The 18,735-nt window shown below is 39.0% G+C and overlaps 1 protein-coding gene across 1 annotated transcript in view; it reads left to right on the top strand.

Moving 5' to 3' along the window:
* Nep1 (M13 family metallopeptidase neprilysin 1) overlaps window positions 1-18,735 on the top strand; it is a 275,024-nt gene that overhangs the window by 210,530 nt on the left and 45,759 nt on the right. The window contains exon 15 of the mRNA XM_090394673.1: window positions 3,675-3,740. Within this exon, the coding sequence (XP_090250799.1) occupies window positions 3,675-3,740 (66 nt within the window). The remainder of the gene's footprint in view (window positions 1-3,674; window positions 3,741-18,735) is intronic.

Below are 18,735 nucleotides of genomic sequence, written 5' to 3'. Positions count from 1 at the left end.
AGTGACTGCTTCCTTGGACAGAGGAGAAGGATACATAGTAATATACTTGGATTTTGCAAAAGCTTTTGATAGAGTACCTCATGATATGTTGACAGTCAAACTAGAGCAGATGGGATTGAATATTAGATTAGTGCATTGGATTGGAGACTGGCTATCTGATAGGTATCAACAAGTTATGTATGGGGGTGTGATATCCAGGAAAAGGAAAGTCACTAGTGGAGTGCCTCAGGGGTCTGTTTTAGGGCCATTACTATTTGACTTGTATATTAATGATATTGGCAAAGATTTGGATGGAGATGTTCGGTTGTTTGCAGATGATGCAAAGTTGGGACGAACCATAAAGAGTAGTGAGGATGTTGTGGCCTTGCAAGAAGACTTGAATATGAGTGATTGGGCATGGAAATGGGGATGTGAATTCAATGTTGCAAAATGTAAGGTTTTAAAATTTGGAAAACAAAGATGGGATGCAGAATTTATGCTTGGTGAGAATATATTGTTGGAGGTAGAGGAAATAAGAGATCTGGGGGTGATAGTGGATAAGGATCTAAAATTCAGGGGACACATCGCCAAAATTGTGAAGACAACACAAAGGCTTCTGGGAATGATGCGGAGGACACTGACTGAAGTAGGGAGATTCTTGTTCCATTGTATAAGGCTTTGATAAGGCCACACACATGGACTATTGTGCCCAGATTTGGTCACCGTGTTTTCAGAAGGAAGAGATGTTGGAAAAGGTCCAAAGACAACTGACTAAGGTAGTTTCTGACTTCTCGAATGTCAAGTATGAGGAAAGATTGAGAAGATGTAATTTGCAGAGTCTGGTGGAGAGGAGGAAGAGGGGAGATATGATAGAGACCTACAAGTTGGTAATGGGTTGTTATAAGATCAATGGTGGAGAAGTTCTACAGAGAATAGTGGGAGATCAGTGGAAAACCAGAGGTCATTCCTGGAAACTGTATAAAGAGGGTGTGAGTAGGGAAATGAGAGGCAGGTTTTTTTCGTGCAGAGTTGTGAATGATTGGAATGCCTTGCCTGAGAGTGTGGTGTCTGCAAGGAGTTTGAGCGTGTTTAAGACACGGTATGATGAGATGTATGTGTAATAAAAGGACCTCTCCCAGATGAGTCTTTGACTCCATGAGGTTTTGCGGTAATAATAATAATAGTATACAGTCATTTCGATTTAAGTTAGGGCGTTGAAGTAAGGCCTCAGCACTTTCTTTGAATAAGCGACATCTGTGTAAAAGGCGACTCTTGGACCAGAGAATGTCGTGGCATATCTCTATCTCATGCTGCACCAATCCAGACTTATCGGATTTGTTGTGAAGAATGTATGATTGATGTTCTTATATTCTTTTTTCTATAGAGTGTCTGGTTTGTCCAAAGTACGACAGATTGCAGTTACAAAACACCAGGCAGAGACATAGTTGAGCGTTTATCTTTAGAAGAGTAGAAATAGGTGGATATTTTGTTAATAGGTATATAAGTGGCTGTTAAATCATATTTCTTCAGAATTCTTGAAATTGGTTCTGAAATCTCAGAAATATATGGAATTGGAATTCAATGTATTGATTCTTTGTTGTTCTGGATTGGACTGTAGGAATCGAACAGATGTTGTGTAGTTTTTTTGGAGAAGCCATTTAATTTCATGTGATGTTTAATAGTTGAAAGTTCTTTCTGTAATTCATGGGGAGTTGAGCAATTAGTTCTAGCTCGTTGAATTAAACATTTTATGATTCTTGTTTTTTGATAAGGATGATCATCAGATTGTTTGAGAATGTAATGTCCAGTAAAAGTGGGTTTTCTGTAAACTGTTGTTGTCAGAATACCTGAAGGTGAGCAGATGAGGAGGATGTCTAAAAAGGATAACTTGTCTTTTTCAATCTCCAGGGTAAACTTATTACGAGGATGTAAGGAATTAATTTTTTCTAAAAAGGAAATTAAGGAATCTCTGTTGTGAGGCCACACTGAAAAGATGTCGTCTATATATCTCACCCAAAAGGTTGGTTGAGGGAATATAGATGAAAATAGGATGTCTTCTAGATGTTCCAAATAAAAGTTGGCTAAAGCAGGTGAACGTGGACTTCCCATGGCCATTCCTTCCACTTGGTTGTAGAATTTGTTTTGAAACAAGAAATATCCAGAGTGCATCACGAAATCGAATAATATTATGATATCTTGTGGGAAGATGTCAGCAAATAATTGTAAAGTCTCTTTGAGAGGTACATTAGTATATAGAAATTCTACATTGAAGCTCACCATAAGATCAGTAGATTGTAATGAGATATTTTTTAATTTATTTAAGAAATCCGAAGAGTTTTTCAAAAAAGAACGTGATTTGCCTATATGTGATTTCAATAAATTTCACTAAATATTTGGCTATGCGATAAGTAGGTGAATCAATACAGTCAACTATAGGATGGAGAGGAATGTCTGTCTTTTGAATTTTAGGTAGACCATAAAATCTAGGAGGTCTTGCAAAATGTGTTTCTAACTTTTCTGTCATGTCTACATCTAAACTTATCACCTCATCTAGAAGGGAATTTAATTTCTTCATTTGCCTGTTAATGGGTTCATGATCAAGTTCTTGGTATGTTGAACAATCTCAAAGTAAAAGAGAAATTTTTCTTTTGTAGTTTGAAGAATCCATAATTACTTTTGCTTTTCCTTTGTCTGCTTTAGTGATAACAAGATGACTGTTGCTTCTTAAGGAATGTAGCATTTTCTTTTCAGAAGGAGATATGTTGGAAGGAGGAAGCTTGGCTTTAAGTAGTGTAGAAGCAACTTCTAGGCAGAGAATTAGCTATGTGTCTCCTGCTATGTGTCTTGCATTTCTGCTATTCAATCACTTATACTCTTCATTTCATTTCATTTCAGTTATTCCTATAATACCTTATTTCACATTTCAGCCTCTCATATTTTATTTTATTCCAGATTTGCTTCAAAGTAATTTTAGGAAAAGATGACTTTCAAGAATTCTGTTGCTCTTATTGTAATTAATATCCAGATAATTTCTGTGTCCAGGGCAGGATTTATGCATAAGCCAGACAAACTACACACACACCTTAGGACCTGACATTAAAAGGGTCTCTCTGCCTTAGTACAGATTATCTGAAATTTATTCAGTAGAGGTGGGGGGGGGGGGCTCTTAAAATAGCTCAGGAGCACTGCCAACACATGAAGGGGCAGTTCAATCTCCACCGGTAGCCATTAAGAGATAGCTGCCTTAAGACTATCACTAATTATAAATGGCATTCAGTTAAGAGATGGAAGACAAATATTGCCATCTTGTGGTCCCTAATCCTAACACAATATATATTTATTATCTAAAGTAGTGTGAGTGCTACAGTCAATTTTCTTGAGTTTAGGGGATGAAAATCCCAGGGGTCTAGGACCAAAAACCAGCTTTCCTATGCCAGAGATTAATGAACTTGGGTACCAGTCAAAGAAAGGATTAAAAAAGTTCCTATAGTTGGTGACAAGATTTGAACTTAGAACATTTTCTTCAGGCTATCTAGTGATATGGATGCAAATATCGCTACCACAGGTCTTGTGGGCCTCGAACACCTTAAATCTAGCCTTGTCTATGTCATACAGTAATTTTACATATTGTATTAAAGAGATATTCCTTCATGTATATTTCAAAAACCATTTAATGAATTATGCCTTTTTTCTAGGTGAATGGCAAAATGACTCAAGGAGAAAATATTGCTGATAATGGTGGACTGAAACAGTCTTACAGAGTATGTGCAGTCAATATCATTTTATTCAATCATATTATTAATAAAAAAATATTTAGCTGTTTTGAAAACATATCAAGCAATTTATTTCCAGATGTTTGCTTATTATACTTAACTTCATCTTTTGTTAAAATATGTTTTGGATTATTACTCTATACCTAATAACTAATAATTAAGGAATTGACAGCGTACACTAGAAATATAAATTAAATAAACTTTAATATATACTTTCCGATATTTTGGCAAACGTCACATTGCCATCTTCTTGGGAACTTAATACAAAGACAAGTGCACACAAGTACTACATAACAGCAAATGAGAACCGAAGCTAGGAAGCTAACGTTTTCCTAAAGTCCTGATGGTGCCCCTGGCAGGTAAAATTGGTAGTTCTTGGCCTTTGGGCTGAAGTTCTTCTGATAAATGTTTCCCAAATTTGGGGCAGTCTCATGCATCCAAATTTGTTGAGGTTTGGCATGTTCCTAAGGGCTGAGGCTGATTCCATGAATAGTCTTTCATATTTGAACTTGCTGCAGTGCATTATTGTGGCTTTCTTCCATCTTATTCCGTGGCAAGTATCCAGAACGTGGTCTGCAAGCCCAGAGTGGCTGTACTGGTGAAATCGGATGTAATCCTTGTGTTCTGAGATTCTGATATTTGCTGTCCTGCCTGTTTGGCCAAAGTAGGACAATTTATAGCTGCAAGGGACTTGGTATACACCAGGTAGGTCTAGAGGAAGTGGTTGGTCTTTAGTGGAGGGGATAAGGGATGCCAATTTTCTATGTGGTCTGTAACAAGTGGTCAAGTCATGTTTTTTAAGATTTTGTTGATTTTTTCCTAGGTGCCTCGGACTTAAGGAATGGTGATGGATTTAGAGTAATCTTTTTTGTGAAGTGGAGGGAAAGGTGGGTTGTGGATAACTGGTTTAAGTATTTTTGGATTCTTTTTTTTGGGGGGGGGGTAGCCATTGGCTGAGAAAGTGTCACGGATGTGATTTCAGTGGTTAGGGCTTGATCATTTGAACAGATTATTTTTGCCCTGTTCAATAGTGTCTTAATAACTCCATATTGTTGTGAGGGGGGGTGATGGGATTGTTGGTGAATGTATCTGCCTGTATGGGTGGTTTTTCTATAAACTGAGAAAACCAAAGTTCCATCAGGTTGGTGGGTGACTAGTGTGTCTAGGAAGGGGAGGTTATTGTTTTCCTCTTTTTCCAGGGTGAACTTGATTCAAAGTGTTGATTGTTTTTATGTGTTAGGAAGGAGAGGAGTGAATCCGGGCCATGTGGCCAAATAGCGAACACATCGTCAATGTAGCGAAGCCATATGGTAGGTTTTTGTGGGGCTGAGTTTAAGGCTTTCTCTTCAAAAGTCTCCATAAAGAAGTTGGCCAAGGGTGGGGAAAGTGGTGAACCCATGGCTGTCCCCTCTATCTGTTTATAGAATTTTTCCTGCCAAACGAAATAGCCTGAGTTCATTGTAAACTGAAATAGGGCTGAGATATCGGGAGGAAATTTAGCTTTGTTTGGAACAGTGCCCACTGAGAGCAGCTTTTGTGTAAAAAGTTCAAACTTAACTCTGCTTCCACTACTCTAAGGTTTCTTTGAGGGGGACATTTGTGAATAAGGAGGAGACATCAAAACTGACCATTATGTCATTATGTTGGAGTGTAAAGTTTTCTATACTGGCTTTGAAGTGGGCTGAGCTTTTTTGTAAGTTTGTAAGTGGGAGAATCAATGCGATCCACTATGGGATGTAATGGCACATTTTCTTTATGTATTTTTGGGAGCCCATATATGTGGGGGGGGTCTAGAGTTATATGGTTTCAGTCTGTTGGTAATCTCCACAGGCCAAGAAGTGACCTTCTTAAGGAGCCTATGGAGTTTTCTAATTGGAGAGTTGGTGGGATTGTATTCAATAGGGAGGTAAGTGGATCGATCTAATAGTAAAGCCTTGAGCTTACCTGTGTAGTCATTAAGATTGAGTACCACAGTGGTGTTCCCCTTATCCGCTTTGGTGATCACTATTTCTTTGTTTTTCTTCAATTCTTGTAGTGACTTGTATTCACTAATGGATATGTTGGATTTTGGAGGTTTTGCTTTTGTGAGAACACAGGCTACATCCACTCTAATATTGTTGGCGATGTGGTTTGGAAGGTGGCGAATCCCGCGTTCAATTTGGATCATTAATTCCTTGGCCGATAATTTCTTAGGAGCAATGGCGAAGTTGTGACCACGTGACAGAGTGTTGAGTGCTTAAGGCTTCAAGATAACTGAAGAAAGGCTAACTACAGTGTTGGTTTGTAGTTTAGGTTTGGACGCCGAATTCTTTATTAATTTTTCAAACTTGTTGATATGTCGGATCTCATTTGCTGTTATGTAGTACTTGTGTGCACTTGTCTCTGTATTAAGTTCCCAAGAAGATGGCAACGACACGTTTGCCGAAATATCGGAAAGTATATATTAAAGTTTATTTAATTTATATTTCTAGTGTACGCTGTCAATTCCTTAATTATTAGTTATCATGTTTAACCAGCGTATAAGCCTCTCTACAAGAATTACTCTATACCTAATTTGCAAATTAACATTTACTGAAGGGTTACAGATTAGCTTAGTTTTTATTGATTTCATTTTTATGAAAGAGATTGCATTTTTATGTGAAACAGAGCCAATCACTCATACTTTGGTATATTATTATTATTATTATTCAGGCCTCCATGGAGTCAAAAGACTCATTGTGAGAGGTCCTTCTTAGGAAACACAAAGTCTATCATACCACCCCTTGAACTCATTGACCATTCTTGCTCTAACCACTCTCTCAGGCAATGCATTCCATGGTTCAACCATCCTCCATACAAAGAAACCACTCCTCACCCTCTTGCTTACAGCTTCCTTTCAAAACTTCCAGGCCAGGGATGGCCCCTTGTCATTGCTCCTTCCTGCAATTCCAACAAGCGAAAGAACTCTCCAATGTTTACCCTGTAACTGCCTCTCAACAGTTTAAAAGTCTCGATCATATCACCTCTCCTTCTTCTATCCACCAAACTCTGCAGTCCATATTCCTTCAGCTGATCCTCATAACTAACATTGTATAGTCCTGAAACCATCTTTCTTATCCACCTCTGTACCCTTTCCACAGTTAATTTATCCCCTTCGAATCCTGGGGAATAAATTTAAGAACAATAGTCTAAGTGTAGTCTGATCAGGGTCTTATACAACAGAATATTAACTTTTTTATTACTGCAGGTCAGCGTCCTTCTCACTATTGCAGCAATCCTTTGGGTTACCTTCACCACCTTTGCAATATGCTCCCTGAATTTCCATTTTCTATCAATCATCACCCCCAGATCTCATCTCCCCTACTTCCTCCAGTATAGCTCCTCCAATCGAGTATGCATCCTCCCATCGATGGATCCCAAACTTCAAGACTTTACATTTTACACCCCTATTCATTTGCCCACCTGTATTATATATTAAACCAATGTCTAGTTTATTCAACTCTTCTCGCAGGGCTGCCACATCTGCACTATTACTGATAACCCTTCCAAGCTTCACATCATCTGCAAACAACTGAATATCACCTTGCAATCCATTGACAGTGTCATCGATATGAAGGTCGAACAATACAGGTCCCAGTACCGAGCCCTGTGGAATCCCACTTGTAACCTTCTGCCTCCTTGATATTGTCCCCTTAATACACTACTCTCTGATACCTATCAGACAGCTAATCCTGAATCCATTTGACTAACCTGACATTTAAACCAATGTGCTGCAACTTAAATATCAGCTTATCATGTGGTACCCTATAAAACACCTTTGAAAAAGCCAAAAAAAATGGCAGTATATGCCTTTCCCTCGTCAACTGCTCTTGTCACTTTATTATAAAAAGCAGTCGTATTACTAAAGAAGAGCACCCCTTAACAAACCCATATTGATTCTCACAGATAACATTGTACTCATCTATCCAATGCTGTATATAGTCCCTCACTAATTTCTCCAGGACCTTAACAACTACTGATGACACACAAACTGGGCTATAATTAGACACTTCTAGTCTGCTACCGCCCTTGTGCAGCGGCACTATCTTACCTTCCTTCCTTCCATTCATTGGTTACTTTCCCTGCAGCCAGACTTTTATTGAAGATCCAGGTCAATGGAGCTGTCAGTTCTTAGCACATTCTCTCAAAACCCGTGGTGAAATACCATCCAGTTCCACCTCTTTACTGATAATCAAAGTACTCAGTATTTGGAACACACTCTCCTCTTGCACCTCTAAACCCACCTTATTAAAACCCTCTTCTCCAGGAAAATACTCCATTAAAGTGCTCATTGAACAACTCTACTATGTTCTCTGCATCAGTCACTCTATTCCCATTTTTATCCCTTGATGTCATTCTTACACAATCATTACTCCTCCTACTGACCACATAGCTGAAAAATTCTCTAGGATTTTCTTTGGATCTTAGTGCCAATCTCTTCTCATATTCCAGTTTTGCCTTCCTCACCATACTAGTCACTCTCCTGGCCTGCGTCTTATACTCTTCATGTATCTGCCCTCCACCCCTCTTGTTATATCTCTTCCATAATCTCTTTTTCAACTGCAGTTCCTGTTTGCTATTGTTTGTCATCCACTTTACACCAAATTGTGTCCACTTCTTCAATCATGGAATACAGCTTACAACTGCTGTTAACAAATATTCCTTCACAATTTCCCAAGCACTAGTGATATCCTGGCCTTCAAATTCCCCTCCATGGAACTGCCCGTAGTTGATACCTAAGACTATTATAATCACCTGCCTTATAATTCCACATACGTTCCCTTTTCTTTGATAAACCTGCATGTCTGTTCATCTTCCTAGTCAAAACCACATGGTCACTCTCTCCAACTGGTGGGAGAGATGTCATCTCACTTATTATCAGCTCTTCTGATGCTATCACCAAATCCAATACTCTTGAGCCTCTTGTTCCCTCTATGACATGTTGCCTAAGACATTTGTCCCTCAAGAATTCTAGAAATTCCCTCCCTTTATTACTACATGCATTTTCCTCTTCCCAGCTTATACTGCTGTAGTAAAATCTCCCATAATAATCATTCTTCTTGCACTTGCCAAGCTCAACTGCCTAACATCTCCTGGTCCCTACCCTCTGTGTCACTTTATTATTATTGATTAGTGTCACTGCCTTCCAAAGTCTCCCCTCTTAGAGTACATAAGTCATCATTTATCATAAGCAGTACTCCACCACCATATTTCCCTTTCCTATCCTGCTGAAAAATGCTGTACTCTGCTACTTCAATTCCTGTTATTATATCATCCTCCGTCAACCATTTCTCAGAGATCCCAATAATCTTTGGCCAGGCTGATGCTATCAGAACTACCAATTCCTCTCCCTTATTTTGGATACTCCTGGCATTAGTATAAAGCATAAAAATGTCACTGCTTCTATACCTATCATTATCCCCTCTCGACCCCACTGGACTCAGTGTTACCTGATGTCATCCCAGGAATTCTAGTTTCCCTGCATTGACACACTGACTCATTCAGAAAACAGCAATCTCTCCAGATACCTTTATCCTTCCTCATTCAAATGCAAGCGGTCTCTTGCATACAGTTCTCTTCTGTCATCAAATGCCCTCCAAGGATTTACATATTCCCATCCTCTCTTCTGACACATTCTGGCTATTATGCTATTCACTATTACTGCTCTTCTGCTCAGCTCATATGTAGGCAACACACACAATCTTTCCTCTCTGCATTTTCTCTTGCACAACTTCGAGCAAGAATCTCAGATCTCTTGCCACCCGATTTAATAGTGTTCTCAAGTCATTCATGCCCACCAGCACAATCATTTCATCCATCCTTTCACCCCTCTTAATTGCCATAGCCACACTTTCTATCGTCCCTCCAGGCAAACACTCCTTTGGTGTCCTATCTTGCACACCACAGATCATCGAATCTCCATATATCACCCCTCTTGCCACTCTGTTCCTTGATTGCTCACCTGCATCCCTCTTTCTCTCTCCTCTAACCCTTTTTCTCTGTGTTCCCCTATTTAGCTGCTGTTCTGGCATCACTCTATCCCTGGTTCCAGCACTCCCTTGCATTCTTCTCATTTCCTCTCTCTCTCTGACTGTTTCCACTCTCCCCTTTTCTACTGTTTCTATTCTCTCCTCTTCTGTCATTCCCAAAACCCCCACTCATCCTACTCTGATTCGCCTTGCATTCATCTCTTCCATTCTCCTAATCTCATCTTTCATACTTTTCATCTCGTTCGCAAGGCATTCCACCTCCTTTTTCAGCTCATCTATTCCTCTCTGCAAGTTAATCACTCTTACTCACCATTCATTCTCCCAATCAAGACCATCTCTGAAAACTTCACAGTCATTCAAGCCTTCCACACTCTCAACTCTTATTTTCTCATTCATATTAGTATTTCACTCGTCATTCTCTCCTATCACACTACTCGTCTCCCGACATTCATTTCCCGTCCCTCAAGCAACTAGGTCGGTTATTGCAATATGTAATTTATTGAATTCCTTCCATTGCCTACATTTTGTGCATATATGCACACCCCCTTCTCTCACCCACCACATATCCAACTCCCGGGATGCATACATGCTGCAAGCACTGCATGCCCCAAAGTCCTTTATTATGTTACATATAATAGAGTTCTTAAATAGCAGAGGAATTGATGACGCGCCATTTGTGATTGCAGCTGGCATCATTCCTTACTGCCAAGTAACTACTAAACTAAATACTATATAAATGCTGTAATATATATATATATATATATATATATATATATACACACACACGTTAAAGATACCAAACTATTTTAAACCTGGTTTTACTCCATTTCCGAAGTAAGCAAACAGACAAGTAAGTCAAGTTTACGCCTGCAAGTATTGCAAGTCTAGGTGATCCCACACGTAGTGCAAGTCAAGGCAACTCGTGGTAAAAGTGGATAAGCTCTGATCACTATTCTTAATATTTACCCTTAATGTAAAGCACATCTCCTGGAGGAGATGTATGATGCTATGTATTAAAGGCAAGGGGCCACTACCCAGACTGGTTTCGACCTTTATTAAGGTCTCATCAGTGGGAGCCAGGCTAGAAATACCAAGATTTTAGTAATACAGAGCTTATTAAATAAAAATACCAGGATGAGAGATAGATGTAGAAAAGTATTTTACCTTGGGTATAATAAATGTTAAAGATACCAAGCTATTTTAAACCTGGTTTTACTCCATTTCCCAAGTAAGCAAACAGACAAGTAAGTCAAGTTTGTGCCTGCAAGTTACTAAGCGTCAGTTACTAAATGGAAAGGATATCAGCAGGGTATATAGGAAGCTTTGAAAAAATGCAGTATTTTTTCAAACTACACAGTGCTACCACTACACTGGATGAAGAAATAGAGATGCATAAGGAGGTTCTAGGACTGTTACTTAACCTATATAAGAATTTGGCAATAGGGACAGATGAAATATCACCACATATTCTCAAGGTATGTTCAGGCAAACTGCTAGGCCTGTGACATGTTTGTGTAATTTGAGTCTCAGCTCAAGAAAGATCCCACAGGAATGGAAAGAATTATTATTATTATTCGTGACACCTCCAAGGAGTCCGAAACTTATCGCGGGAGGACACCTATTGTACAACTCACCGTCTCTGCCACTACAGCGATCCTCTACTACCAATCACTAACATCAGCACCATCTACTGCCTGCCACCACCACCACAGCTAGTATTTTTTGTCTGTAAATTGTGGGTGTTCTGAAGGGCCGGTTTGTCTGTATGTGGGATGAAAAACCCTGCTACCTCCGTATGAGATCAGCTAACTCACCTTCGATTGAAAAAGTCCATATAAAGATTCATCCCATCATGACGAGAATCAAACTTAGGCCTTTTCCAATCGAATGGCATAATGTACTGTCGTTCTTCCAATTGTGCTACGGAGCTATGATAATTCTGTTGCACAAGAGTGGTAAAAATACTGGTGTGGCTAACTGTTGACCTATCAGTATCTGTGATTGGTTATGATGATTTTTGAGAAGGTGGTAAGAACTTGCATGTCGAAATGGGTTGACAAACAAGATATACTTTGAATGGAACAGCGTAGACTTAATAAAGAGAGGTCAAGTCTGATCAAATTGCTTTTATTTTATAATAATAATAATATGGCTGAGTATCTCTTCTCTAAAGAGAATGGATACACTATGACACTGTATCTATTGCTACAGCATTTAATAGAATACCATTAGGAAAACATGTTGCATAAACTGGAGAATATGAGACTGGAATATAAACTATTCCATGTGAATGTTATTTCAGCATTACGATTATCCTCTGAGTTGTATTTGCAGTTTTTGATATGGTGGACAGAAAGTTAAATTTCATAGATCACATACCAAAAATTGCAAATACAACTCGGAGGATAATCGTAATGTTCAATTAACATTTACATGTAAGGATGTGGAAGTCATTTTGATTCTTTACAAAGCCTTGATATATTATAATTATTATTATTCAGGCCTCCATGGGGTCAAAAGACTCATCGTGGGAGGTCCTTCCTAAGAACATAAAGTCTGTCAAGACTCATCGAGGGGAGGTTCCCCCTAAGAAACACAAAGTCTATCATACCACTCCTTAAACTCATTGACCGTTCTTGCCCTCACCACTCTATCAGGCAATGCATTCCACGGCTCAACCACCCTCCATGCAAAGAAACCACACCTCACCCTCTTGCTCACAGTTTCCTTTCCTAACTTCCAGGGATGGCCTCTTGTCATCACTCCTTCCCGCTGTTCAACCAAGTGAAATAACTCCCCAGTGTCAACCCTGTAACCACCTCTCAATAGTTTAAAAGTCTCAATCATATCACCTCTCCTTCTTCTATCCGCCAAACTCTGCAGTCCACATTCCCTCAGCCAATTCTCATAGCTATCCTTGCACAGTCCTGAGACCATCTTTGTCATCTGTCTTTGTATCTTTTCCACAGTTAATTTATCCCCTTCAAATCCTGGGGACCAAATCTGAGAACAATAATCCAAGTGTGATCTGATCAGAGACTTATACAATGGAATGATAACCCTCTTATCTCTGCAGGTCAGTGTCCTTCTCATAATTGCAGCAATTCTCTGTGTTACCTTCACCACCTTTGCAATATGTCCCCTAAACTTCAGGTTTCTATCAATCATCAACCCAAGATCTCTTGTCTCCCCAACTTCCTCCAGTATAACTCCTCCCATAGAGTATGCAGCACCCCATCGATGTTTCCCAAACCTCAAGACCTTACATTTTGCTGCATTAAACTGACACCCCCATTCATTTGCCCATCTATCTAGCTTATTCAAATCCTCTTGCAGGGCTACCACATCTGCACTATTACTAATAATCCTTCCCAGCTTCGCATCATCCGCAAACAACTGAATATCCCCTTGCAATCCACTGGCAATGTCATTGATATAAAGGTTAAACAATATAGGTCCTAGTACAGAGCCCTGTGGGACCCCACATAACCTTCTGTCTCCTTGAAACTGCTCCACCATACACAACTCTCTGATACCTATCAGGCAGCCAATCCTGAATCCAGTTGACCAATCTGACATCCAGACCCATGTGTTGCAACTTAAATATCAGCTTATCATGTGGCACCCTGTCAAATGCCTTTGCTAAGTCTAAGAAAATTGCAGTGTATGCCTTTCCCTTATCTAATGTTCTTGTAACTTTATTATAAAAGGCTAGCATATTGCTAAAACAAGAGCGCCCTTTCACAAATCCATTGACTCTCAAAGATGACATTACCCTCATCTGCCCAGTGCTGTATACTACTTTCTCCAAGATCTTAACAACTACTGATGACACACAGACTGGTCTATAATTAGACACTTCCAGTCTGTTACCACCCTTATGCAATGGCACTATCTTACCTTCCTTCCATTCCCTGGGCGCCTTTGCCGAAGCCAGACTTTCATTGAAAAGCCAGGTTAAAGACACTGTCAGTTCCCTAGCACATTCTCTCAAAATTCATGGTGAAATACCATCCAGTCCCAAAGCTTTATTGACATTCAGAGTTCTCAGTATCTGAAACACATTCTCCTCCTGTACCTCTAAACCTTGAACCTGCCCTATCCCTCTAGCATTAAAACTGACTCCTCCAGGATGAAATACTCCAATAAAATGGTCATTGAACAATTCCACTGTCCTCTGCATCAGTCACTCTATTCCCATTTTTATCCCACAATATCATTCTTCCACAGTCATTTCTCCTCCTACTGGCCACATAGCTAAAAAATTCCCTAGGATTTTCTTTGGATCTTAGGGCCAATTTCCTCTCATATTCCAGTTTCGCTTTCCTTACCACACTAGTCACCCTTCTGGCCTTTGTCTTATATTCTTCACGCATCCTCTCTTCACCTGTCTCCTTATATCTCTTCCATAGCCTCTTTTTCACATGCAATTCCTGTTTAATATTGTTTGTCATCCGCTTTACTCCAAATTGTGTCCTCATCTTCACTCGTGGTATACAACTTACCATTGCTGCTAACAAATATTCTTTCACAATTTCCCACGCACTAATGATATCCCGGCCTTCCAATTCCTCCCTCCATGACACTTCCCGAAGTTGATGTCTAAGACTATTATAATCACCTGCATTATAATTCCACATAAGTTCTCGTCTCTTTGATACTCCTGCATGTCTATTCATTTTCCCAGTCAAAACCATATGGTCACTCTCTCCAACTGGTGGGAGAGATGTCATCTCAGTTATTATCAACTCTTCTGATGCTATAACCAAATCTAAAACTCTTGAACCTCTTGTTCCCTCTGTAACATGTTGCCTAAGACATTTGTCCCTCAAGAATTCTAGAAATTCCATTCCACTATTGCTACATGCATCTTCCTCTCTTCAATTTATACTACTGTAGTTAAAATCTCCAATAACAATCATTCCTCTTGCACTTGCCAAACTTAGTCTAAACATCTCCTGGTCCCCATCCTCCGTGCTTCTGGGTCTGTAGCAACACCCCACTAAATATCCCGTCTTGCCTACCTCTACCTCACACCATATGCTCTCAAAATCATTTGTCTCACTTCCTTCCAAAGCCTCCACTCTTAGAGGACATAGGTCATCACTTATCATAAGCAGTACTCCACCACCACGCTTTCCCCTCCTATCCTGACGAAAAATGCTATACCCAGCGACTTCTATTCCTGTTATTATATCTCCTTCTGTCAACCACGTCTCAGCGATCCCAATAATTTTTGGCCAGGCTGATGCTATCTGCGCCACCAATTCCTCTCCCTTATTCCGGATACTCCTGGCATTAGTATAAAGCATATAAATATGCTTTATACTAATGACATACATATGACAGAAAGATTTGAAAGACATGTGCAGATTTTGGTCTCCTGAGTTTCAGAGGGATAAAGAAGATGTGGAAAGGCTGCAGAGAAAAGTTATAAAGATGATATTGGGATTATGGAATAAATTAAAGATGCCAAGAAATTATAATCTTGGTTTCATCCTTTTATCCAAGTGTAAGGAATCAAAGTTTACATGTGAAGTCACTTCACGATTAGGTTACTTGTATAGAGACTAATGACTTCATATCAATTGCCTTGGTATCCCATAATGCAATGCACATATCCTTATGGACATGTATAATGCTATGCATCATGGGAAGGGCCACTATCCAGACTGGTTTCGACCTTTATTGAGTCTCATCATGGGAGCCAAACAAAGACATGATACCAAGGTTGAAGTAATGCAGAAGTCATATTCCCACATACAACTAACCAAAAAGGTGTCACATCTTATTACTAAATCCAGAGTATTTTAGTAATAAGGTGTAACACCTTTTGGTGTCTTGACCTCAGAGACTGCATAGAACATGTAGTTTTCATTTAAGAAGGGATATGTATGGAACTACAGGGGAGGTCATTATTCCATTGATTCTGTGCAATGATTCAAGAATCTTGAAGGGAAAAAGGTTAGCAGTGCACATGGAAATGGTCAGCAGGCATTTGAAAGAAGTTGTATCAGACTATATATCCAGGTCAGAACTATAAACCAGATAGGAGTTAGATGAATCAGTAGTATCATTAAGCAGAAAGAGAAAAAAGTTGTGGAGATTATATATAAAGGTGATCAGCAAGTCAGTAAACAGTACAAATTACATTCATGATGGGTGATTAGCATGATAACGGTTGACCGAATGGTTAGCATATCTGCTCTCCAGCCAAAAAGATGCAGGTTCAAATCCTGCTGTGGGCATGGATGTTTGTGATTATCTGTAAAAAATACTAGTGGTGGTGAACAGTAGATGGCATTGGTGTAGATGATGCTGGTAGTTGCATCCACTCTTGGTGGATTGAGTGGTGGAGACTGAGAACAGTACAGTAAGTGCCCTCCCTCAATGAATCTTTGGACTCCTTGGAGGTGTCATGTAATAATAATAATAATAATAAAATCAGATTATGAGAAGAAATTAGCCAAGCAGTCCAAAAAAGAGATCCCAAAGAGTTCTATTACTACTGGCAAATAAAAATGAAGAGTAAATATGGAAAGATAACATTAATTAGTGCTGATGATGGGGAAGTGACAGAAACAGATGAAATAGTTGAGTTACTAAATAATCACTTTGCAAAGATGTGCCATCCAGATGGAGATACTTAAGACTAATGCAAGAATAAAGATAGATTTTTTTTTTTATTTGGAGATGCTTAAGGTACTACAGAATATTACTGTAAATATGGCCATTGGATTATATGAAATATTTGCCTGTGTATTACAAAAATGTGCAAGGAAATTGGCACTGCCTCTGAGTAGTAATGACTATGGAAGGATAAGTTTAATGGGTTAATAAGTTTAGTTAAGCTACTGAGAAACCACTTTTCAAAGATCTATCGTTGAGCTGAAGATATTGTAGTTACAGATGTGAAGGAACTGATGTGGGCAAAGATGAAGATGAATTTGGAGATGCTTAGTATATTGCAAAATCTTAATGGAAACATGGCTATAGGATAACATTGGCCCATGTGTTACACACACATGTATTATTATTATTATTTGACACCTCCAGGGAGTCTAAAGATTCATCAAAGTAGGGCACCTGCTCTACAACTGTCTCTGCCATTCAATCTACCAACTGACCACAACCACACCAACGGCATCTACCGCTGACCGCCCCCACTAGTGTTTCCACAGACAAACATCCATGCCCACGGCAGAATTCGAACCTGCAGCCTTTTGGCTGGAGAGCGGATATGCTAACCACTCGGCCAGCCAGGCTGTTTAATTTAAGTCTCAACTCTGGTAAGCTCCCAAGGAAATAGAAGAAAGGCAAAATAGCTCTGCTATATTGAACGGAGGCTTCAAGCCAGAGTTAGCAAATTATAGACCAGTCATTATCTCAAGAGTGTTGGTGCAGGAATTGGATAAGTTAGTCAAAGGCAGAATTAAAAAATTGGTAAATAGGAATATGATGCTTTGTGGGAGTGGGAAATGGTTTTGTGAAAGTAAGTCTATTCTTAGTAATTTACTCATGTTTTATAATAAATTTACAGTTGAGAACTTGAGGATAAAGGATGGTACAATAGTACTGCTAGTTTGCAAAGGCATTCTATAAGATATCACATTAATTTCTGTTATATAAACTGGTGCAATTGGAGATGAACTTCGTTGCCCAGTGTAAGGTATTCTAGTCTGTAGAGCAGAATTTCTGGGCTACGTACAGTCAGAAAAAAAAGGTTAATAAGTAATATTAAAAACGATCTAGCCTGCCCACAGTACTAATATACTATAGGTTTACATCTTTTCATAGGTGTGAATTACAAAAACAAAATTATTTTTTAAAAAAATGGGATTGGAAGCTGATTACATGGATAAGAAGGCTGCTGATGGATAGGCATAAAAAATATGGAAGTGCTAAATCCAGGAAAAGACAAGTAATTAGCAGTGTCCCACAGAGATCTGTACTTTGGTTGCTGCTATTTAATTTGTACATCAGTAATAATACAGAAATTATTTGAGGGGAATTATCCAGCTGTTTGTTGATGTTGCAAAACTGGATAGAGCAATAGTTAATAAAGGTGATATGGAGATTCTAGCAAGGTGATTTAACAGATTGGCAATATGGTCAAAGGATAATAGTTGATAGTTTTCAGCAAAGTGCCAGCAAAGGTTGGTCGATTGGTAGAGCCTCTGCTATTAATGGCTTAAGCAAGTTTGAGCATCGTTAGTAGTTGGACGGGGTTCAATCATTCGATGCTGTTGGCACACTCTCCCTCGATGAGTCTTTGTACTCCTTGGAGGTGTTCACATAATAATAATAATAATATAAGGTTATGCATTCATGTTGCCTTTGAATGGAATAATTTACAGCACAAAGAGAAATTACTATTATTATTACATGACACCTCCAAGGAGTCCAAAGACTCATCAAGGGAAGGCACCTACTCTACAACTCTCTGTCTCTACCACTCAATCCACCAACTACAGTGAACCACGTTATCTACACAAACGCCATCTACTGCCCACCACCACCACTAGTATTTAAATAACTAAACAAGTTTAATCGATTTCAATATTTCATCTCAGTCAAAAGACATCAGGAATACAATATTAAAATTGTAATAACCCACAAAACCACACAAGAAACAATAAATGGAAGAAATGAGGTAGAATAAAGTTATGCACTTTTGGATGTAAAGATTTCAAGATATTCACTGCACTGACAACTGGAGTATAGGAAATTGATGATGCTACTGATATAGAGGTGATTGTAGACAGGGAGTTTAAGTTTAGAAGGCATATTGCAAAAAGTTGCCCAAATATCTCATTGGATTAACTGGATGTCAAAGACAAGCAGAGATGAGGTATTATTATCCATCCTTTTTTTAATACAAAATTAATAACGGAAAACTCACAAACAAAGATTATTTAATAGTATAATTTTCGCCTGTATGTCACAGGCCTCTTCAGTACATATTAAGCTCAAAT

Source organism: Typopeltis vanoorti, chromosome 6 (assembly GCF_054136105.1).
Source record: "Typopeltis vanoorti isolate ZY-2024b chromosome 6, IOZ_Tvanoo_1.0, whole genome shotgun sequence".
Classification (NCBI taxonomy): Eukaryota; Metazoa; Arthropoda; class Arachnida; order Uropygi; family Thelyphonidae; genus Typopeltis; species Typopeltis vanoorti.
The sequence above is the reverse complement of the archived record's forward strand: the minus strand, read 5'-3'. Positions and strand labels throughout refer to the sequence as shown.